The sequence below is a fragment of the Aedes aegypti genome, chromosome 3 (assembly GCF_002204515.2).
Source record: "Aedes aegypti strain LVP_AGWG chromosome 3, AaegL5.0 Primary Assembly, whole genome shotgun sequence".
Lineage (NCBI taxonomy): Eukaryota > Metazoa > Arthropoda > Insecta > Diptera > Culicidae > Aedes > Aedes aegypti.
This window is the reverse complement of record NC_035109.1, coordinates 136,485,850-136,509,467: the sequence shown is the minus strand read 5'-3', so window position 1 is coordinate 136,509,467 and position 23,618 is coordinate 136,485,850. Positions and strand designations below refer to the sequence as shown.

Genomic DNA, 23,618 nt, shown 5'->3' with positions numbered 1-23,618 from the left:
GCTTTTGGGTGTGCAGGAATTGATTTTCAACCGATTGTTGTCAACTTTGTTGAAATGCAAAAAAAAATGTTTTGATCCATTACGCGCTTTTATCAAGTTTGTCCATTCTCTAAGATCTGGGCTCACAGTGACAGTTCGTGACAGCAGAATCTCGGCTCACTATGACGTACATAAATTTTGTATCGGTTTCTCCCTCCCAGGTTGTACCCAACAATCATGCTCTATAAGGAATCATCTGATTCAATGCTTCCGATTAAAGCTATGTACGAGTATCAAACACTTGTTCAAGTTTGGAAAATTCTAACCGAGAGCTCAACACATCACAACACAGAACTAAGAAGAGTCCCACGTATTCGAGAATCTAGGCAGCACGGTGGTCTTGTTCTAGGACGTCCGCACACAGAATTCGGCCGTAAAAAGTTCTTTTACACCGGAAGTAAACTGTACAATGATCTTCCCCCAGTATGTAAACAGTCTCGAAGCCTCAACTGCTTGAAAGCCAATCTGAGGAAACATTTGAAAGAAAACTTGTCAAAATACATCTTATAAGGAGTCACCTGCCACTATGTTTCAAAAAATTGTCACTATCAAATCGTTTACTTGCCATGTGTCTGCTCTTTTTTTCTCCACCAGCCGCCTCCCGCCACCACTGCCAACAGCCCAACACCCACCGCCCACCGCCAACCGCCCACCGCCTCAGCTCATCACAAACCGCCTATCATCAACCTGTATCAACGATTATTGTTAGATTCTAGAAAGAAATTGTTGTAAAATGATATTAATAGGGTAAGTGTTCCCTTAGTTGTGGATGTTCCTATAGTTGCGGTAGTGCTGTTTTCACTGATTTTATTACATTAGCCACAGAACCGACACTGCCAATCGACGTCGTGGCTTGTTGATACACGGAATAGTTGAAAAGAGCGTTCAAATTACTTTAAAACTGATGAAATATCACTAAAATGACTAAAACTGTTCTTGCTTGTACCAATAGTTGCGGTAAAGTGTTCCTATAGTTGAGGATCCCATAAGAAAACCACGGATACCGCAACTATAGGAACATAAATTAAAAATATACCGCAACTAAAGGAACTGTGTACCAATAGTGGAGGTATTATTTTTCACTGACATGCCGTGGATTACTGCGATGAAATCATTTTTCTTATTGAGTCAATGGGCGTTACTTCCTGTTACAACATTAACATGTACATTGATTGCGCTTCTTGAATTTAGGCGGTTAAATGAACTTCAATGATGCTTAGTACCTTCACTATTGGTACATCTACCCTATGCACTTCCTTCAAAGAGAAAATAACATTCTCACTGGAAGTGTCCATGTGTTGTATATTAAGATCGAAAAGAAGAGGAGGTTTTATGCCTCTGGGAGAAGGATCTCGCAAAGAATTTCCACTCCCAGGGGCTTTTCCCTGCTCCAAATAAAAAAAAAAAAACATGAGAAGCAGGCTTTGTTATAATGTGGACGTAATGCCGAAACGCAGGTGTATAGTTTTGAGGTTGGATAATCCAGCGGCCATCTTGGATTTCGACGCCAGCAGTTGAATGATTTTTTTACCATCTCAGCGCTCATCATTCGAATTATGAGGCCTCCGTTAAAAAACAATCTGATTCTTTCTTTTTTATCTTATCTCAGCTGTTCAACTGATTGTTCATTTCTACAAATGGTTTCAGACCAAATAAATGAAAGAAATAATACTATTTTTCAACTCGAAGATACGCAGAAGAATCGTTCAGGTAGCAAATAAGTGTAAAAAATCCTATTTGATAATTTGTTTTTAAAGCTACATAGTTGAGCTGAGGAGCTCTGTTCCAGTAGGGACGTGACGTCAAGAGACAGAAGAACAAGAAGCAGAATAAGTGTGACGGTAGCATTAAAATCAAACATGTTGAGTGCTAACAAGGTGAAAATTCATTCTACTACTTAAAACCAAAATGGCGTTAAAATCCAAGATGGCCGCCAGATTTTTTCACTCAAAATAATACTCCTATTTTTCATCTGAATCGAATAAAACACCAACGATTGAAAATTTGTTTCTTTGTTGTACAAAAAGTAATGTTTGCATTGATTGCACTCGCCATATACGCCAAAATCGTTGAACATGATTTAGAAAATCGTTTATTTCATAGGGTAAATACCATTGCTCACCTGTAGCCTTTTTGTAGCCTACCATACGCAATTTTTCCTCAGCTTTCTGATGGTGATCTCAGAATTCGAAACGAGTGGTGCGGTAATGGTGAAAAATGAATTTTTCTAACAAAATTCAAGATGGCGGCTACATTTAAAATGGTTTTTAAAAATAAATCTAAGTGGCGTCCATCGTATCCCAAACTCCCTGAAGCTACTGGTATCTCTGTAGGCTTTCCTGGAAATTTCTAAGAATTTCTTAAAAAGGTCTGAAAATATTTTATAGCACTATTAGCAGCCATCTGGAAACCCTTAGAAAACCACCGAGAAGGCTTTGTGAAGTCTCAAGAAACTCTATGAACCATAAAAATGGTTTTAACTCAAGGGAACTGCTAGTAACCCTGAGGAGTACTTGGACTTCCTGGGGTGAGGGGGGGGATTGAGGAAGGAATCATCCTTAATAATTTAATTGGCCACAAGCATAACATTTTTGTTTGGTAGACATCTCAGGGTCCTGACCATTCAGAAAAAAGGCATCTGTGGCAAAGTTGCACAGTAGAAAAAACTGTCATTGTTCAGGAAATTCGAAATAGAGTGCATCACTCCTTAATCTTTGAAAATTTTCTCCTACTTTTTGAAAGATGTTATTTGAGATCGTTTCTGGGGTATCTTATTCTTCTTCTTGGTGTTACATCCCTACTGAGACTCTACTTAGGGACTTCGTGGCCATGCGGTTAATGTTGTCAGGCAGTGAGAGCATCGTGTCATGAGGTGTGGGTTCGACTCATCAGGAAAATTTCTCGGCTCTGCCACTGCTGCACAGTAGTCCATAAAGCTGTTTTACGGAAATATACATTTTGAGCTTTAAAATGAAACATTAGACCAAAAAGTTGTTTGTATTAGTTAGGCCCTTTGTTTGGTGTTATTGGAATTTAGGGTGGTCCACATTTTCAAGTAAATGGTATTAATAATTTCCTTATTTGAACAAATTATAGCATATATGCTTCATCAAAGTTGTAGACCATCCATTTTCAAGCAACTTCGCCAAAAAAGTTTTTTTGTAGCTCTCAAATTGACCGATTTAGAGCTACAGTCATCTCTTCCTTATTCGATATTGAAGGGACCATCGAGTTAGGGAGATATCGAGTTACAGAACACAAAACCAGTGCAACTGCGTTCCAAGGGACCATCGAGTTAGCCATGAAATCCAACTTTTACTATGGTTCTCTAACTCGATATCGAGATACGGAATATCGAGTAAGGGAAAGTTATCTGTATTTCCCTATGATAACATAGGGTGGTCCAAGAAAAACTTTTGTTTTTTGGTTTCAGCGTTTTAAATTCTAACATCTTATCAAAGTAGTCTATGAACCACTTTTAGAGCTTTGAAAAATGCATAATTTGGTGGGCGCCTTTCGTTTGGGAGCTATTATTGTTTTTCTTGCAAAATACTCGACTTTGATTGTGAATACATCTATACAAACATAAAAAAATATCTTTTGACGGTACTCAAAAGGCAAAATAAAATTGTATATTATTCCAAAAATCTACAGATGTATTATTTTCGTAACTCTAATAAAATGCCATTAAAACCAAGAATTTTTATCACAAAACTTCAATAAATTTTGAAATAAAAGAGATATTAACAATCTTCATGCATGCAAAATTGCGTTTTCTTAAGTTCTAAAAGTCGTTCATAGACATAGACATAGACATAGACATCAATGGCTAAAGACGGTGTCCGTGTCTTTTCGTGTTCTAAGAGCATATCCACAGTTATAAGTTGAAAGCTTTCTTAGCCTAAGTTGCCATTTTTGCATTCGAATATCGTGTGACAGGCACAATGATACTCTATGCTCAGGGTTGTCAAGGAAATTTCCATTACGAAAAGATTCTGGATTGGCCGGGAATTGAGCCCAGACACCTTCGACGTGCCTTCGCTTTGTGACCACGGATTTTACCACTCGGCTAAGAAAAGCGCTTGATTATAAATTTAAAAAATCTTTTATTTATAGGCTCTTTTGATATGTTATGTAGAAAAATAGCAAAATATCCTCGGAAAATTACATATTTAAAAGCAACTGAATTGAGCAAAGGGTCATAACATTTGTAGAAGACAACGTCTACCCAATTCGAGTTTTAAGCTATAAAAGCTCTAAAGAAAACTGTGTATTCTTATACCTTACTCATTAATCCTAAACCCTCAGTTAGGAAGCGAGAACTGGTTTTTCTCCGGTATTCTTCTTCAACGAATGATTAAATCCCAACCTACACTCGACAATTCCCCAAGTGGGGGGAAAAATCACAGGAAAACCGATGGTCCCATATCCGCCGCATTGGTTTGCCCACACAATCACCTAAATGGGCCCCATATCGAGCGACTACGACGACCATCGGTGTGTCCGGATATGGCACAGAAGATGATGACGATGATCTGCTCTGCCAGCCTATTCGGTTTGGTTTTCCGGAGGAAAGGAAAACATTCGAAATGACACCCAACTCATACATGGCTCGTAACGGAGAAACAGCCTCCCGATTAGTCCTATGGATATGAAGGGAGGGATTTAATTACTACTTTGGGGTCGTAAAGCTAAAAGCACTGTTTATCGTTGGTTTAGTTTGTGCTTCTGCCATGACTGACTGCCGACATGGGGAGCGAATGTCCTGCGACGACATCAACAGGACTCGAGAAGGCGAAGGTTGGCTTGTGGTGATTGTACGTGGGGGAATTGGCAATAAATTAGGGAAAATGAGCGGTTTGCGGGGTGAAGGTTGGAAGAAACAAGCTTTTTATGGGCATTGGAGCTAATTATTTCCAGTGACGTTGGCGGATTTTCACCTGGTGGTTTGGGAAACACACCTGAGCTAAAGGATGGTGTTACTATTCTGAACAGTGTGGTCAACAGTTATGGTTGATAGGGGATACAGTATCAAGAAAATTAAAGGGAATGTCCTCAACGAACAACACATGAATTGCATTTTTGAATCCCTCCGAAGCGTTATTATACATTTTCTGCGGAAATCTTTGCCGAATTCTCAGAAAATTTTAAAGCTTCATAAGTTTTCTAAAAATAAATAGGAATCCTTCATTCAACCTTGCAGAGATTATTTTAGGATTTGTTTGAAGGGATCTTTCCTGCTATTCGTCCAGACGGTCTTTTCATTAAATTCAACTGAATTCAAGAGTTCACTTTGTACTCAAATCTAACAAATTCAGTTTAAGACCACTAATCTAAGGTTGGCAGCGAATGCTGCACTGTGGCTCTGGATGCTAGGCATGTCGCCATAAGTTGAAGCGAAACAAGCGTTATTGACGATAGGAAGTAGACAGACCATTACGATAGGCCGGTCGAAGACTGCGCCTGATGCAAGTCTGACCTTCACTATGCGGACCAGTCTATCCGCGCCGGGTGTACCGAAGCGATACGACCTGCACTCCACCTGAGCAAATGCAAGTCGTCATCCTTCAGGAGTACCAGTTTGTCGACCAAGACGTTCGACTGCCGGAAGAAGTGCTTCGTTCGCTGTTGCAGTTGGTGGAGTTAGTCTGTCGACCAGACCTTCCATAACGTCTGGGCTTTTCGTTACCAAAGCGAAAGTCGATTGTTGATGGACGAATTCAAGGTTTTGAGAGGTGATTTCTTGATATCCGCGTGCCTTCCGGACCGGATAGTATCGATTTCGTGGCTGAAGCAGATCTTTTCATCGGCGGTGAGAAACGGTGTATCTTGCAGGTCTGTTTTAGTAATCTTGGCCCGATAGTGTCACAAGAAACGTCGGCAATAAGTAGCGATACGAATGAGTCTCGTCAACGACGAGAAGCGGTTGAACAGAGCGTGGTCGTGGACCTCAACTGAACGTGTAACTGCTGCAAGTGTAGTGGGTCGCATTTCTAGGACCTCAGGTCAAAATTCTTCGGAATTTGGATCTGGAAATATGCTCGGCCATTCCGGCGCGTCGGATGCTAACCAAGGTGGACCCTTCCACCAAAGGGTAACATTGTTGAGCTCACAAGCACCAGTTCCTGCCGTGTTTTGCAAACCGGCAACGTGGTTCCGAATTCCTCCTCCCTTGAACCTCCGCGACCCGATTGATCACAAATGTGTTGAAATTCGTAGGCGAGTTGTGCAACCAGCGGCGAGTGATGGAGAAATTAGACCAGAGCCTTAATGATCGCCTTAATAATGGTCCGAGTATGCCCAAAGGGTCGAAAAATTTCGACATCTAAGGCACAGCCCTTTGTTTGGTGATGGGGAGATCGACGGAATTTTCAGCATTTCCGATTCAGGATGCCACAGAAGACCTAATGTGCTGACATATCCTTGTATATCGTCGACTGCCACAATCGAGCGTTTGTCCTTCAGGTTGGTAGCTTTACAGGTGAGTTGGACGACCATTTTCGGAGTTCGAATCCTGCAGACACCCAATAGGCCGGAGCATAACTGTACGGCACCATCCACTGAATCGGAACCGCTGAGGAAGTCGTCTACGTAAAAGTCCTTGCCGATCTTCCTTGAAACAAGACAACTGCTTGTCGAGATCATCAGTGGTGCACTGCAGAGCGACTCTTTCAGAGCCTCGGCATTAATGATGGGTGCTTACAGGACCGCTAACTACCCTGTCGAGCACGGTTCGCTGGATAATTGGCTGACTTGTTGGAGAACCGGCCACGACTGGTAGCTGACCTTCCCGCAGAAGGCTGAAGAAGAGCTAATATCCATATCGATCCTTTGCTTCTTGGCAAAATCTGGATCATCTTATACCACAGTAGAAGGTATATTTCAGCTGGAAACATCAATCTTCCTTCCCGGCAAATCGTTGGTTTATTTCGGTGAGAATGCTGATTGTGAGTGTGTTCGAAAAGGTGGAGTCAACGGAACTGAAAGTGGCCACGTTACACTGATAGCTGTTGACTGTATATTTTATTTATAGTAGGGTACAAAAAAGCTTCAAAAGTATGGCCTGCTGTGTATTGGCACAGGACTCATGTTAGGCATGCCCTGGGAGGGAGGCACCGATACTACACACGAAATATAAGACAACGTTATTTTGAACTGCAAGATAACTCCAGTATGCCAACAACAATCAAGGCAGGCTTCGAGAAAATCGGTAGTTTCCTTTTGTTGTGCACCTTCGATCTTTCCTGACAAACATGAAAAAAGGGCCACAGTTTTCTATGCACTAAATATTCATTTTCATTGGAAAAAGTAGAACGATGCGTTTTTCAATGCTTTATGTTCAATCAGATTAAATGGTGCTCACGTGACATTACTTGCATTATGTGCATGAATTGATTTTTATTCGATTTTCATCACTTTTGAAGAAATACGAAAATGTGTTTTAATCAGTTACGCGCTTTTTCCATGTTAGTCCAATGTTTGAGATCTGGGCTCACAGTGACAGTTCGTGACAGCGGAATCTTGGCTCACTATGACGTACAGAAATTTTGTATTGGTTTCTCCCTCCCAGGGCATGCCTAATCACTAAAAAACTTTGCCTACTGCTCTTGTGCATGGATCTCCCCCGGAACTACATCACGCAATTTCATCGACGGAGGGCTGTCCTAATGCGCTTCGTCAGTCTCAGCCTCTAGCAGTTCTGTTGGTTCACTGATTGTAGTGAAACAACGTCTTCAGCTTTCAGTGGTTTATTACAGAATGAACATCCCTAACTGTCAATCTTATATTTTATCCTAAGTCTGCCTACTATGATCTTACTACATCTCGGGCATCCTGACACTATCGATGTCCTCATCGATATCACTGTTGTCAGATATGTAATCACTCATCCATTTCCTCATATTTTGAGGAGAGCAAACCGAATTGAATGGGATATTTGCAATTTGAAATCCATCTAAATCAGTTACAACGTACCTATCGTTCGGCAAAACTTTATGAATTTTATACGGACCTTTATACTTAGGAGCTAATTTATGTGTTTCGCCAGTTTTCAGAACTATGAAATCACCCTCTGCATAAACTGTGCTCTTTTTTCGTTTCTTATCTGCATTTCTTTTGTTACAAAGTTGACTTCTTATATTATGTCTTTGAGCATTTTCTCGGATATCTGTCAAACTCGTTAAACTAGTTGACATCTGCCTATTTGCAATAAAATTCGAAATATTATGACTTTCACAGCCCAAATTATTCTGTTGCACACCAAATAATAACACGCTAGGATAATTACCTATTGACCTATTAAAAGTAAAAATATAAATAAATATAAATTCCAATTTGATAACATTCCACGGTTTAGCAGTTTCATTGCACATTTTTGCAAGCATAGGAGTTAAAGTTTTATTTACACGCTCAACTTGACCGTTAGCTTCAGGAGTATACGCAGCAGTTTTATTGTGTTCGATTTGATTGATGGTAGTAAAATCTTTGAATTTTTGTGAAGTAAAACAAGTACCTCTATCTGTGATAATTCTGTTAGGTTTACTGTAAAAGTTCATGTAATTTGTCAATTGGCGAATAGTTTCATCTGAGCTTGTTGATTTTGATGGAAAAAATTTCGTAAACTTTGTGAACCCATCTATAATTACCAAAATATATTTTGCTCTATTTGAAGAAGATAATTGTATTGGTCCATAGTAGTCTAAATGAACAGTTTCGAACGGTTTATTTCCTTTATCAATAATATTGACAAACCCTTCTTTTCTCCCAGCAGGGCTATAAAAAATACATGTCAGACAATTGTTTATATAAATTTTCACCATTTTTTTCATTCTACTAAACCAAAATTGCTTTCTTATTTCATATAAAGTTTTCTCTATTCCAATGTGTCCACAATTGTCGTGACATAGTTTAATGACAGTATCAATCATTAATTTTGGAACAACTAATAAACGTTTCTGACCTTCTTTTCTAAAAAGAACTCCATTGATTAGCTCAAAATCTGGAAATGTAGATCGCTCAAGTAATTCTTTAATATTCAACAGTTTAACATCTTGTTCTTGCGCCACAATAATATTTTGTTCAATATCACAATCATTTTAAATATTAACAGTTTTATTTACATAATTGTCTTTGCTTAATTTATCTTCTTTTTTATTGACTAATTCCTCCTCAGTAAATTGTTTTTTAACTATAGTATTTTGACGGCTTAAAGCATCAACATGTTGCATTTTTGAGCCATCTCTGTACTCTAAATCAAAATCATAACTCTCTAAAAACAATGCCCATCTGCAAATCTTCGGATTTACATTCTTTTTTGACAAAGTCTGAACTAATGCATTGCAATCTGTAAAATTTTTAAAATGTGTACCGGCTAAATAAATATGAAATCTTTTTATTGCATAAACCACAACTAATGTTTCGAGTTCAAAGCTGTGCAATTTTGACTCAAATTCGTCTGTTTTTCTACTAAAATAACTAACAGGATGAAAGTTGTTGTCCTTTTGTTTTTGAAGCAAAATAGCTCCAAATCCAAAAGAGCTTGCATCACAATGAAGTTGTGTTTCAGCCTGTGGATCGAAAGTAGCAAGTATCGGTGACGAAATCAATTTATTTTTCAATGAGTTAAAAGCATCTAATTGTTCTTTACCAAAATCGAATTTTGCATCTTTTTTCAAAAGAATATACAAAGGTCTCGCGATGGTTGAGAAATTGTGTACAAACTTCCTGAAATAGCTTGTGAGACCTAAAAACATTTGAACGTCTTTATTATTTTTTGGAACTGGGAAATTAGATATACTATCAACATGAGACTTATTCAATTTCTTTCCAAATTTATTAATTGTGTATCCCAAATAATCAATTTCTTCGAAAAGAAATTGACATTTACTCAAATTTATTTCTAATAAATTATCATTTAATATTTAAAAAACTTTTCCTAAAGTATCTATGTGTTCATCAAAACTTGTACTTGCAATAAGAATATCGTCAATATAAACTATAATTTTACCATCATCAATCAATTCTTTGAATATTTTGTTTATAAATCTTTGGAAAACTGCAGGGGCGTTACACAATCCGAAAGGAACACGCAAATATTCATATTGCCCATTTGGCGTTACAAAAGAAGTGTACTTAGTTGACTCTGTTGCTATTCTAATCTGATGAAAACCAGATTTTAGATCAATAATCGAAAATATTTCCTTATTTTTCAGTGTATCAATTAAATCGTCAATAACAGGCAAAGGGTAGTTATCTCTAACGGTGTTTTTATTTAGTTTCCTATAATCTACACATAATCTAAAATCATTACCTTTTTAAGGAATTATTACTATTGGACTAGCATAGGGTGAATTACTTTCTTTAATGATTCCATCTTTCAAAAGCTCTTTTATTTTTACCTCAACTTTGTTTTTCTGGTCAAAAGATAATCTTCTTGGTTTAAAATGAAAATATTCCTCCTTTTTCAATGCAATAGTCATTTCATATTCTGTTACTGGTTTGGATGGTTTGTTGTTAAAATAATATTTAGTTTTAAAACATTCTAAAAATTTTGCCTTTCTATCATCTAATATTTCTCCAATATTCGACGATAGTGTTTGGTACGTATCAGAATCAATATTGAATATTTTGTGTTGTTTTACCTTTGTGTTAGATGGATCTTCAATCTGTAAATATCCTTTCTCGACTTCAAAAATCTGAATACCATTTTCGATGACCGTTCGAATATCTGGACGCATGATTACATCTCTTCCAATTATGGCATCGTAGAGTCCCATGTGCTTGTCAGCAATAACGTGAAATTCAATCATGAAATGAATACTTTGAATAATAACTTCGCTTTGATAAACTCCTAATATCTTAAGTCTGTTTCCACTAATACTCCGATACATTTGTTTTTCATTAAATTTAGATATTTCTGATTTCTTAACTAAACCTCGTCGTATTAGTGAAATCGGACTTCCTGTATCGTATAAAGCTCTAAAAATGTTATTTATATTAATAATCTGAAATTCTATCTGTCCGTTACGTCCATCTCCTGAAGTTACTAAATCGTTCTTTACTGCAGCCGCAATGTTTCTTGATATTGATTGACAGCAAGCGTTCGTCTCACACCGATATGGTCCAACAACATTTCGTTTCTTCCAGCAATAGGCAGCAATATGTCCGAATTGGTTACAGCAATAGCATTTCACAGGCCTCCTTGAAAACGTCTCCAATCTTGAGTCATTTCCTATCATACGAAAAGCTTGAACAATCTCTTCAACCATTTTGAAATTCATCATTCGTGCTTGATTTTTCAGTACTGGATTCAATATTCCTTCAACTATGTATTCGACTATTTAAGATTCTTGCATCTTCAATTTTTGGGCGATAACTTTTTTGTCTTGACAGTATTCCATAAACGTTTCAAATTTTCCACTCCATGTCTTCTTTTCCAACAGTCTTCGAATCTCAATTGTGTTCACAGGATTATCGCTTCGTATGATTTCGTAGTAATTTTTTAGCATAAAATCCGCCTGCGAGTGCAACCAGAGTTTAGCCTTCCCTTTCAAATTTTGAATAACGACAAGCTTCATGATGAACTCATTCACACCCAACGCACGTTTCGTATTTTCTACAACGGATATGAAATGGCTTACATCTTCTCCAGTGTCTCCAGAAAACGATGGCAACATTGAGGAGATTTCTTCTGGTTTGAAATGGCCAAAAACTTTCACTGGAACAACTCGATCAACTTCACAGACGTAGTTACAACCTCCGTTATCCGCGCAATTCGACGGTAATCCGGTTGATGGTTGAACAGCGGCAGCAGCAGCATTCATTGCGCTTGAAACGACGATACCTGCAGCAAGTGATCCGCCTACGTGAAGTGAATTTCCCGACATCTTATTTCTCTCAGCTACAGTTCAGACTCCAGTTTCCGCAGTGTTTTCTCCGATCGAAGCAAAACTTCCTGATTCCATGAAATTTTTTCGACTCCGTTCCTGCATGGCTTATCTTACTTCTGAATTGTAGTGAAACAACGTCTTCAGCTTTCAGTGGTTTATTACAGAATGAACATCCCTAACTGTCAATCTTATATTTTACCCTAAGTCTGCCTACTATGATCTTACTACACTGATGAAGGTCAATGTCGTCAAAACCGCTGCACACTACAACATTTTTACGGTGTATCTGTGGCTAGGCTACTCGTTTTGCCGCTAATTGGGTTGAAGATCTCGCCAGGGCTTTGGACAGCTTTCTGTGCGATGACGCATACTTCTCTCGGGCTGGCCTCGTGTCAGAGCCCTGTTGAACTTCTACTGGTAGCTCATGTGCATTTCATTGCGCTACGACGACTCGTTCTCGCTGTTCGAGCTCTTCTGATTGGCCAGTTGGATGCCGAGGTTGATCTAGCGATTCCTGTTGAAGGATGACTTCCGGTTCACTGGCGCCCCGACGACCCAAAATGATCCCAACGGTTTGTGGCGATCGATGCTACGCGGCCTAGTCCCCGTCGGTGGAGCTATCCTACTCCAGCTACGCGCTTCTTCATGCTTCGATACTGGCCGGTGGAGTGTCGAAGTCGGTCCAGCGATTCCGGTTGGAGGATGGCTTCCGGTTCATTGGCGCTCCGACGGCTCAAGCCGGTAATACGCTACGTACTACTCAGAGTAGTCCCCGGCGTTGGAATTCTACTCCGACGAAGATTTCTCCGGCGGCGGAAGATCTCCTGATGCTATCCGGGCAGATTCCGAGATCGGTCCTGCGATTCCGGTGGTGGGAAGCTTCAGGGTCACAGGCGCCCGATGATCATTTGCCGTTGCTGTTTTGCGAATTACTCAGCTAAACCCCGGCGGTAGACTCGGCCTACTCCGACTCGACGTTGGTCAGCCAAGTGTCAGAGTCGGTTCTGCAATTCCGATTGGAGGATGGGTTCCGGTTTGCAGGCGCTCCGACGACTATTACCGGTACTGCAGGCGCTCCGACGACTATTGACCGGTACTACGCTAAGACCGCTCTACTCGGTCTAGTACTCGACGGAGGATCTAACCTACTCCGATCGCGACCCGGATTTCTCTGATCTTCACGCTCCTTTGCAGCAACGACATAATTTGCATTATCCCCCTGTTCACCGCATTCCAAGCACTTCCATGCTGGCACATATTCTGCACAATGTTGTCTAGATTTAGAACGCTAGCGGTTTCTGACATCATCTCGCTTCGTATTTCCCTGATTTGAGGGCTGTCAAATATAACATGCTCCGGTGTCTCCTCGATATTTGGACAGGCCGGCCCAACAAGGTGGAGACTCTGCGAGCCCGAATCTTTGCAGATATTTCCGGAAGCATACTTACTTACTTATTTGGCTTTACATCAATTATCTTGATAAAGCCTCGCCAACAATATTTCGCCAATTCCCTCGGTTCATGGCCGCTTCTCTCCATCCTCGACTGTGACCCACGCTCTCCAGGTCCTGGTGTACCTGATCAATCCACCTAGCTCGCTGCGCCCCACGCCTTCTTGTTCCGACCGGATTCGTGGCGAACACCATCTTTACAGGGTTGTTGTCCGGCATTCTTGCAACATGCCCTGCCCAGCGTATCCTTCCAGCTTTAGCTACCTTCACGATACTGGGTTCGCCGTAGAGTTGAGCGAGCTCGTGGTTCATCCTTCGCCGCCACACGCCGTTCTCCTGCACGCCGCCGAAGATCGTCCTTAGCACTCGGCGTTCGAAAACCCCAAGAGCTTGCAAGTCCTCCTCGAGCATAGTCCACGCCTCATGCCCATAGAGGACTACCGGTCTTATGAGCGTTTTGTACATCGTGCATTTGGTGCGGGGGTGAATCTTTCTTGACCGCAGTTTCTTCTGGAGCCCATAGTAGGCACGACTTCCGCTGATGATGCGCCTTCGTATTTCCCGACTAACATTGTTGTCAGCCGTCAACAAGGATCCGAGGTAGACGAACTCGTCCACCACCTCGAAGGTATCCCCGTCTATCGTAACACTGCTTCCTAGGCGGGTCCTGTCGCGCTCAGTTCCGCCAACCAGCATGTACTTTGTTTTCGACGCATTCACCATTAGCCCGACTCTTGTTGCTTCGCGTTTCAGGCGGGTGAACAAATCTGCCACCGTTTCAAATTTTCTCCCAATAATATCCATGTCGTCCGCGAAGCAAACAAATTGTCCGGATCTCGTGAAAATCGTGCCTCGACTGTTAAGTCCGGCTCTCCGCATGACACCTTCAAGCGCAATATTGAACAACAGGCACGAAAGTCCATCGCCCTGTCGTAGTCCCCGCCGAGACTCGAACGAACTGGAGTGTTCGCCCGAGATCTTCACGCAGTTTTGCACACCGTCCATCGTTGCTCTGATCAATCTTGTGAGCTTCCCGGGAAAGCTGTTCTCGTCCATGATTTTCCATAGCTCTATGCGGTCGATACTATCGTATGCCGCCTTGAAATCGATGAACAAATGGTGCGTAGGGACCTGGTACTCACGGCATTTCTGGAGGATTTGCCGCACGGAAAAGATCTGGTCCGTTGTCGAGCGGCCGTCGATGAAACCTGCTTGATAACTTCCCACGAACTCGTTTGCTATAGGTGATAGACGACGGAAGAGAATCTGGGATAGCACTTTATAGGCGGCGTTTAGGATGGTGATTGCACGATAATTTTCACACTCCAGTTTGTCGCCCTTTTTGTAGATAGGGCATATAACGCCTTGCTTCCACTCCTCCGGTAGCTGTTCCGTTTCCCAGATTCTGACTATCAGCCGATGCAGACAAGCGGCCAACCTGTCCGGGCCCATCTTGATGAGTTCGGCTCCGATACCATCCTTGCCAGCGGCTTTGTTGTTCTTGAGCTGTTGAATGGCATCCTTAACTTCCCCCATCGTGGGAGCTGGTTGATTTCCGCTATCCGCTGTGCTGACGTAGCCATCGCCTTCGCTGTCCTGACCTTCTGTGCCTGTGTTCTCTGCGCCATTCAGGTGTTCATCGTAGTGCTGCTTCCACCTTTCGATCACCTCGCGTCCGTCCGTCAAGATGCTCCCATCCTTATCCCGGCACATCTCAGCTCGCGGCACGAAGCCTTTGCGGGATGTGTTGAGCTTCTGATAGAACTTCCGCGTTTCTTGAGAACGGTACAGCAACTCCATCTCTTGGCATTCCACCTCTTCCAGGCGGCGCTTTTTGTCCCGGAATAGGCCGGTTTGCTGTTTCCGCTTCAGTCTGTATCGTTCCACGTTTTGCCGCGTACCATGCTGCAGCATTGCAGCCCGCGCTGCATTCTTCTCCTCTAAAACCTCTTGGCACTCCTCGTCGAACCAATCGTTTCTTGAGCTCCGTTCCACATATCCGACAACGCTTTCGGCAGCGTCGTTAATGGCTGCTTTGACTGTCCTCCAGCAGTCCTCAAGAGGGGCCCTATCGAGCTCGCCCTCATCCGGCAACGCTGCCTCAAGATGCTGCGCGTACGCATTGGCGACATCCGGTTGTTTCAGCCGCTCGAGATTGTACCGGGGCGGGCGTCGGTACCGTACATTGTTGATGACGGATAGTTTTGGGCGCAGTTTCACCATCACCAGGTAGTGGTCGGAGTCAATGTTGGCGCCACGATAGGTTCTGACGTCGGTTATGTCGGAGAAGTGCCGTCCATCGATCAAAACGTGGTCGATTTGCGATTCTGTCTGCTGAGGTGATCTCCAGGTGTACCGATACGGGAGGCTGTGCTGGAAATAGGTGCTACGAATGGCCATGTTCTTGGAGGCGGCAAAATCTATCAGTCGTAGGCCGTTCTCGTTCGTCAGCCGGTGGGCGCTGAACTTTCCAATCGTCGGTCTGAACTCCTCCTCCTGGCCAACCTGAGCATTCAAATCTCCTATGATGATCTTGACGTCGTGGCTTGGGCAGCGGTCGTACTCGCGTTCGAGCTGCGCGTAAAATGCGTCCTTGTCATCATCAGTGCTTCCGGAGTGTGGGCTATGCACGTTGATTATGCTGAAGTTAAAGAATCGGCCTTTGATTCTTAACTTGCACATTCGTTCATTGATCGGCCACCACCCGATCACGCGCCTTTGCATGTCACCCATCACTATAAAAGCTGTTCCCAGCTCGCGTGTGTTGCCGCAGCTCTGGTAGATGGTATGATTACCTCTAAACGTTCGCACCAATGCTCCTGTCCAGCACACCTCCTGCAGCGCTACGATGTCGAAACCGCGGGTCTTCAGTACATCGGAGAGTATGCGAGTACTTCCAATGAAGTTGAGAGATTTGCAGTTCCACGTACCGAGTTTCCAATCGCTAGTCCATTTTCGTCGCTGTGGTCTTTGCCGATTGTTCCGGTCCGTATTCTCTCGTTGACGTTCCTGTGCTGATGTGTTTTTACGGCTGGCTCGCAGGGCCTGACACCAACCCCCTAGATTTCCGGAGGACCATTCCCCCTAAATGTTCGGAGGGCCATAGTGCGCAGTTTAGCTTAGAGTCCTTCTCTGGCACTCGGACGATGATCAGCCGCCCCTGACATGGGGAACAGACGCTGTTGTGAGCCGCTCCTAACGTGGAGTACAGACGCTCCAGGTTTGCAACAGCAAACCCCCCCTTCCCTGTCAGCATACGACCAAAGTTCCCACCGGGGGTTGGTTACCCGATCTTCCCCAAGGTTACTCGTACCCCGGCCAGTACCACGAGGAGGTAGGGATAGGAGTTGCTGGGCAAGAGGCTAAGGACCGCACAAAGGGGTCTATTTTATTCCTGCAGGTACGCGAGGTACCAATGGTACGCCATGCCCAGCCATTTACCGCGCCATTTCCGGAAGCATCCATGGCCTGACAAAAACTGGATCAAGAAAAAGCAAACTTCTCCACCTGCCAGCTTCTCCAACAGGGTTCGAACTAATGTAGTTCTTCCGGAAGGACCATGGACTTTAACGACGGCGGTGGACAACAAGACTTGAACCAGAGTAGCTGGTCTTGGACGAGTTCGCTGCAGCCAACGAATCGGAAGTGTGGGATGCTAGGTGGCGGACGTGGTGGTGGTCGAGGCAAGTGGAGCGGGGATTTAGAGTAATGCTGGGATCACGAACTTGTCATCGATACTTGAGGTGGATTGCAGTGTCCAACCGGGTGATTTTGCTTGGGGTTGGCGCATGACGGCTCACCATAGTAGCATGTCCGAAAGAACTTGAAACTATTGAGAACCAGAGCCACAGATCCAAAGCCCTGATAAAGGTGGTTGGTTGTGATGGCTATGACCGTGGTCATTATGTAAAAAACAAACGGACAATGCTGTATCGTGTCAGCACCGAGGAGGCAGCCCCTCTAGCACGACGTAGGTAGCGCAACCCTGGTTAGGCCTATCGAAGACTCTTTACCAACCAAGAAAGGCAAAAGTAGAGCAAACGGATTGATTTTACGGCAACAGACACGGCAACGAATAAAGGACAACGATTGGAAAGTTGGATCTTGGAACGTGAGAACTTTGAATGAACCCGCGCGTGTTGGGCTCCTGGCTCGTGAACTACGGAATGTCGGCGTGAACGTGGCAGCTATCAAGGAAATACGCTGGCCGAGAACTGGAGAACGTGAATTCCGGGCGGTGGACCCCATCGCCAACACTTCATTCAAGTACCACATCTTCTACAGCGGTAGCGATAGAGCAGAACGTGGAGTTGGCTTCATAGTGATTGGGAAGCAGATAAAGCGAATTATTCGGTGGAAACAGGTAGGCGACCGAATCTGAGAATGAAGGGCAAGTTCTTCAACTACAGCCTGATCAGTATATATGCGCCAACACACGATAAGTCCGATGATATGAAGGACGAGTTCTATGAGAGCCTGGATAAGGCCTACGGAGAGTGCGCAAAACAAGATGTCAAGACAGTCTTCGGCGACGCAAATGCGCAGATCGGGAAAAAAGATTTCTTCCGACCTGTCATTGGAACGGAAAGCCTCCATTCCGTTACCAATGATAATGGCCTGCGGCTAGTAACCTTCGGGATGGCAATCAGCACTTGTAGTTCCTACTTCGCACGAAAGAATATCCGCAAACACACCTGGCAACACACGAGTGGCGATACCTGCTTCCAAATAGACCACGTGCTGGATGATGGGCGACATCTCTCAGATGTCGTGGATGTCAGGATCGACCTCGTTGTAGCTAAAATTTGGGCGCGGTTATCCAGCGTCACGAGTTCCAGAACAAACAGAACGCTGCGTTTCAATATACAACGCTTGTCGACTGATGGAGTGGCTACACAGTACCGCCAGCAGCTAGACGAACAGTTGGGAAGAATCAACGTTGCTGGAGATGTCGACAGCCTGTGGGACACTGGTCAACGACGAAGACGAAACGACTGGTTCGATGAAGAGTGCCAGAGAGTGACAGACATGAAGAATGTCGCCAGAAGCCGTATGCTTGTTGCCGGTACCCTACAGAACAGAGAGCGGTACAGGGCAGTGAGAGCCAAAGAAAAGTGAATCCACCACAGAGAGGCTGCACGAAGAAAGTGTGGTAGCTGAAGCTCAAGAAAACATGAACCGGAATGATATGCGGAGATTCTATGCGCGGCACAATACCGTACCAGTGCTCTCCATGTGCATTGATCGAGAAAGGAATTTGCTGACCGATAAAACGGCGGTGGCTGCCAGGTGGAAGGAGCACTTTCAGCAATTTTTGAAGGGTGAAAATGGAAGTGTAGCGAGGAACAGGATGAACATTGATAATGAAGATCAAGCTGTGGACCTACCGACCATAAGAGAGGTTAAAAAGGCTATCAGCGAGCTGAAGAACGGTAAGGCTGCTGACAAGGACGAGAACCCGGTCGAGCACGGAAGCGAGCAGCTTTACCAGTCGATCCACCGAGTACTTCTGAAGGTATGGGAGGACGAAGAATTGCCCACCACCTGGTTGGATGGCCTCATACGCCTAATCTACAAAAAAGGGCACAGACTGGAGTGTGCCAATTACAGAGGAATAACCCTGCTGAATTCAGCGTTCAAAGTTCTGTCGTGCATCCTGTTTAACAGACTGAGACCGCTCGAGGAGTCCTTTCTCGGCGAATACCAAGTTAATTTCGTGAAGACCGTTTGACAACGGACCAGACTCACCATCTGTTTATTGATTTCAAGGCGGCGTACGACTCAGTGAAAATAAATGAGCTTTGGCAGATGATGTCTGAACATGGTTTTCCGGCGAAACTAATTAGACTAATACTTGCTACGCTGGATGGTTCGAAATCAAGTGTTTGGATCGCAGACGAGGTGTCAACCTTGCTCGTTACGTTAGATGGGTTAAAGTAGGGAGACGCACTTTCGAATTAACTGTTCAACATTGCACTCGAGGGTGCTATTAGGGGATCTGGCGTGCAGAAAAATGGCACTATTATCACAAGGTCACACATGCTCCTTGGCTTTGTGGATGATATAGACCTAATTGGAATCGACCGCAGGTCAGTGGAAGAGGCCTTCGTGTCTCTGAAGAGGGAGACAGCGAGGATAGGCCTGACCATTAATTCTACCAAAGTGAAGCCGTTGGTCCCGAGGTGAACTAGCCCAGGGCTAAAAATCTCGTTAATAAAGATAGAAAAAAAAAATCCTTTCTGGGAAACTCATATGTTCTATAAAGCCTGAGTTCTTCAAGAATCTTTCTAGTGATATATCCGGAATTTCTTCCAAAGATTCCCCAAAATTTCTTCAGTATTGCTTTGAAACTTGTTCTTTCTGATTTCACGTACCAACTGAGGCAAAGAACTTTTTTGTCGGTTGACCATTTTTGCATGAGTGCAATGTTAGGCAGCATACGTATATCCTGAAAAATCAAGAAAATTTTCAATCTGAAAAGAAGAAGTTAAGTCCTGACGTCCCCTTCTTCCTACGCCGACGATGAAAGCTTCTGTTAGTGATTGCGTGGCTAGAATTAGATCGCAAGATTGATGACTTGGCGTAAATTACAATCTGGCTGTTTCTGCTTTTGTTTGTGTTGCCTGATTTTTCGTGTTTCCAAACTGAATTAAGGGCATGAGCTTGACTCGAGCCAAAACAGTTTTCTTGATGACAAATCACCTATTTCGGTTGTTGCTCCATTTTAATCACTCACCACCCTTTAGCACTCGGTCAGCAGTGATTCTAACCCACTCCCGAAATCAACCAGTACAAATAGCAATTAACACTGATTTAAGTGGGTATAATCCAAAATCCAGCTCCATTGTCCCTTCCCGCTATCAGGTGCTTATTAACGTGCCTACAATTCTTGGTGAAGCCACACTCTGAACTACCATCCAGAGAATACACAATAAATTAGTAATGTTAACACTACCAGTGTGCCTCAGCATGATTGCGTGTTTGTTGCGTTTCTCTCGTCGGGACTCCTCGGGGAAAGTTACATCACACAAACGGCATTGGCACTGTTACGCTCTAAATCACTAAGCCTCTTTCCCCTTTCGGGGATTCCTGTTCCATCGCAAGAACTAACGAACGAACGAATCGACTCAAACGCAATAAAAGGTGAGCACTAACTTACCGGAAATAATGGCGCCCCATTAACGCACACGCTCTCGGCGAACCGCACTCGGGTGGGGCGTGATTTCAGCTTGGCCTTCTTCCCGGCCGACAGCAGGGTTGACTTCCGGCCGACGGCATTATAGAGCTGCGGTTGGCACACCAGCAGCGTTACGGAATTTTCGCAATTTCTAACTAATTGTATCACATGGTCGCGGGGTGCGTCCTTGACGTCCTCGCCGTTTACAGCTAATATTTGGTCACCCGGTTCCAGCTGAAAGGAAGGATTGGAGGAGCGATTAGACATTTGACGACCACCTCTCATAAAACCTCTTACCTTATTTACACTTGGTCCGCCCTCGGTCACGAACCGCACAATCACAGGTTTCTCGCTTCCGGCCACGAAGCCGAAGCCCAGCGTGGGACTCCGATGCAGAACCACCAGACGCGGTTCCGGTGGCGACTCATTGTAGTGGTAGCGCTCCGGTTCCTCGTAGGTGGTGGTTTTGTTCAGATGGCTGGTGGAGGAAACGGGAAATGTCCAACGTGAGGCAAGATTCGTAAGATTCGTAAGAATTGGAACCCGATTTCGGTCATTTGTTGCAGATTGCCGATATACTCACTTGATATAGTAGGGATGCCCTTTGGGGTCGACCGCTTTTTCCCAGCCGTAGGACAGGTCGTTCGATTGGACCCAATTTTCGATCGGTGGCAACCATCCTGCAGTGCGGGTTACGTGGCTGTGGAGGAAATACAGAGAAGGGTGAAAAATTAGAACTTGATGTTACATACCGATTAGGAGAGCCTTCTTTATAATGCATGTATAAAATCTATGTTATTTTTTTTTTTGAAAATTGAAATGTTTAATAGAAGGTTTTCAGTATGAACAAAAGCATTTTTTGTAAGACTACTGCACTATTGCGAGCAAAAAATAATAATATAAGGAATCGGTATCATTCGACAAGTTCTAATTCATATCATATTTAATCTATGAGTAAAAAGACAATTTATTGCTGACGAATTATAACTTTTGACAGCAATCAAATGACCAGTTCAAATAGGGTTCAGATGTTTCTTCAGGAAAATCTCAAGGGATTCCTTCAAAAATTTCTCTCGATATATTTCCAGAGACTCTTTCAGAGATGTCTTCCTGAATTCGTTCGGAGATTCCTCCAGGGATTTTAACAGAAAATCCTTCAAGATGATCTCTCCCGTAATCCCTACAGGATTTTGCCAGAGATTTCGCCATGATACATCTTAGACCGTTTCTGATAGGATTACAAGATTGCCTCCTGTAATTCATCTAAGGATTATTCTAGGAATTTTTGCAAGGATATTTGAACAGGGATTCCTTCATTTAGATATTTCACAAGGAGTTCCTGCAGGAATGTCTCCAGTGATTCCTTTATAGATTCCTCCAGTAAATACTTACTGGGATCGTTCCAGTAATTTCCACAAGGATTCCTCTAGAATTTATTACAGTCCTACTCCGGAATTATTAACGGAGATTTCTCCAGGGATTTTTCAAACGATTTATCATTGTATTCCTTCAGAGGTTTCTCTAGAAAAATCTTTCAGAAACTTCTCCGAGGTTTCCTCTAGGAAAATTTCTACAAAGATTTTGGCGAAGATATCTTCAAGGCATTCACCAGGAATTGTTCCAGGATTGACACTAGGATAATCTCGTCAAGCATTATTACTCAAGATATTTCTCTAGTGATTTCTCCAGTGTTTCCTCCGAGTATTCGTCCACGGAGACATACAACGATATCCTCAAGTAGTTATCTCGAGATTCGTCCAGGAATTATTCCGAAGAATTTTTCCGGGATTCTTCCACGACTTGCCCAGAGATTTTACCAGAAATTCCTCCAGGGATTTTATCAGGAATTGCGCCAGGTGTTCTGCAACTCATGAATTCTTCAATGGATTACTCAAGAATTTCATCCAAGAATTCTACCAGAGTTACTAGCAGGAAAATCCCTGCATGACTCACTCCAAGGATCTCTCCTGATAATCCTACAGGGATTCCTCTGGGATTTCTCGAAAGATTCGTTCTGGACCTCCAAAAAAGCATCCAAGGATTTCTCTTGGAATTCTTCCAGAGATTCTCCCACGAATTCCTGCAGGAATTTCATCAGAAATTATCCTAACAATTTCTAAAGGAATTACATCAGGGAAATATATGCAAAAACACCTCCAGATAAAATATCTACATCCTGTGTGTTTCCATTCCAACATTGCAGAGGTTCATGGGTCCCGATGATTTCATATGGGATTTCTACAAAAAAAATCTCAACTGATTCCTCTAAGGATAAGGATTTTCTTCAGAAAAATCTCTGCATGGGGTTTTCCTTAGGGATTATTCCAGCAACATCTCTATTGTGATGCTTGCCTGGGATACCTTCAAGGAATCTCCAGGGATTCCTCCAAAGATGCGTTCAGGAGTCCTTCAACAGTTATTTCTTCGGGAATCCCTCCATAGGCTCATGCGAGAATTTCTCCAGGATTTTTTCCAGTAATTCCACCGAGGATTCATTTAGAGATTACTCAAGATGTTTACAAGAGGTTCCTTCAGGGATTGCTCCAGGAATCCATCGAGTAACTTATCCAGGTATTTATCAAAAAGCTTATTCAGCAAAGGAGTTCCAGGAGAAATGAAATCCTTGGATGAGTTCATGGGATAATCTCTGTAGGAATTTATAAAGGAATTCTTAGGAGGATTTTTTAGAGGCCCAGAAAAAATCTCTGTAGAATTTTCGAAGAGAATCACTGAAGGATTACCTGGAAAAATTATAATAATAATTGAACAGAATGTAGTGAATTTCCCGGACGGAGAAAACTCTTGAGGAATCTCTATAGGAATTTATGAAGTTATTTCTTGTAGAATTTTTGGAGGAATGTAAGGAGAAAATATTTGGAAGAATCTCTGAAGGAGTAATATTTCTTAAAAGAGTGTCCTGAGTTTTGCTGGGATCCGTCAGAAATTTCCTCAATAAATCCTCAAGACTTATTCCAAAAATATTTTTAGGAATTCCTACATTCTATAGCACTTACTTCCAGAAACTACCTCACGAAATGTGAGATGGGCAAAACGACTCATTTCG

General features: G+C 43.0%; 1 protein-coding gene across 4 annotated transcripts in view; it reads right to left on the bottom strand.

Moving 5' to 3' along the window:
* The window catches only part of LOC5575615, a 984,994-nt gene that overhangs the window by 143,937 nt on the left and 817,439 nt on the right, over positions 1 to 23,618 (bottom strand). For all 4 annotated transcript variants that reach the window (XM_021853786.1, XM_021853785.1, XM_021853788.1 and 1 more), the window contains 3 exons: positions 21,138 to 21,254; positions 20,852 to 21,032; positions 20,537 to 20,788 (listed from right to left, as the gene is read on the bottom strand). In XM_021853786.1, the coding sequence (XP_021709478.1) occupies positions 20,537 to 20,788; positions 20,852 to 21,032; positions 21,138 to 21,254 (550 nt within the window). The remainder of the gene's footprint in view (positions 1 to 20,536; positions 20,789 to 20,851; positions 21,033 to 21,137; positions 21,255 to 23,618) is intronic.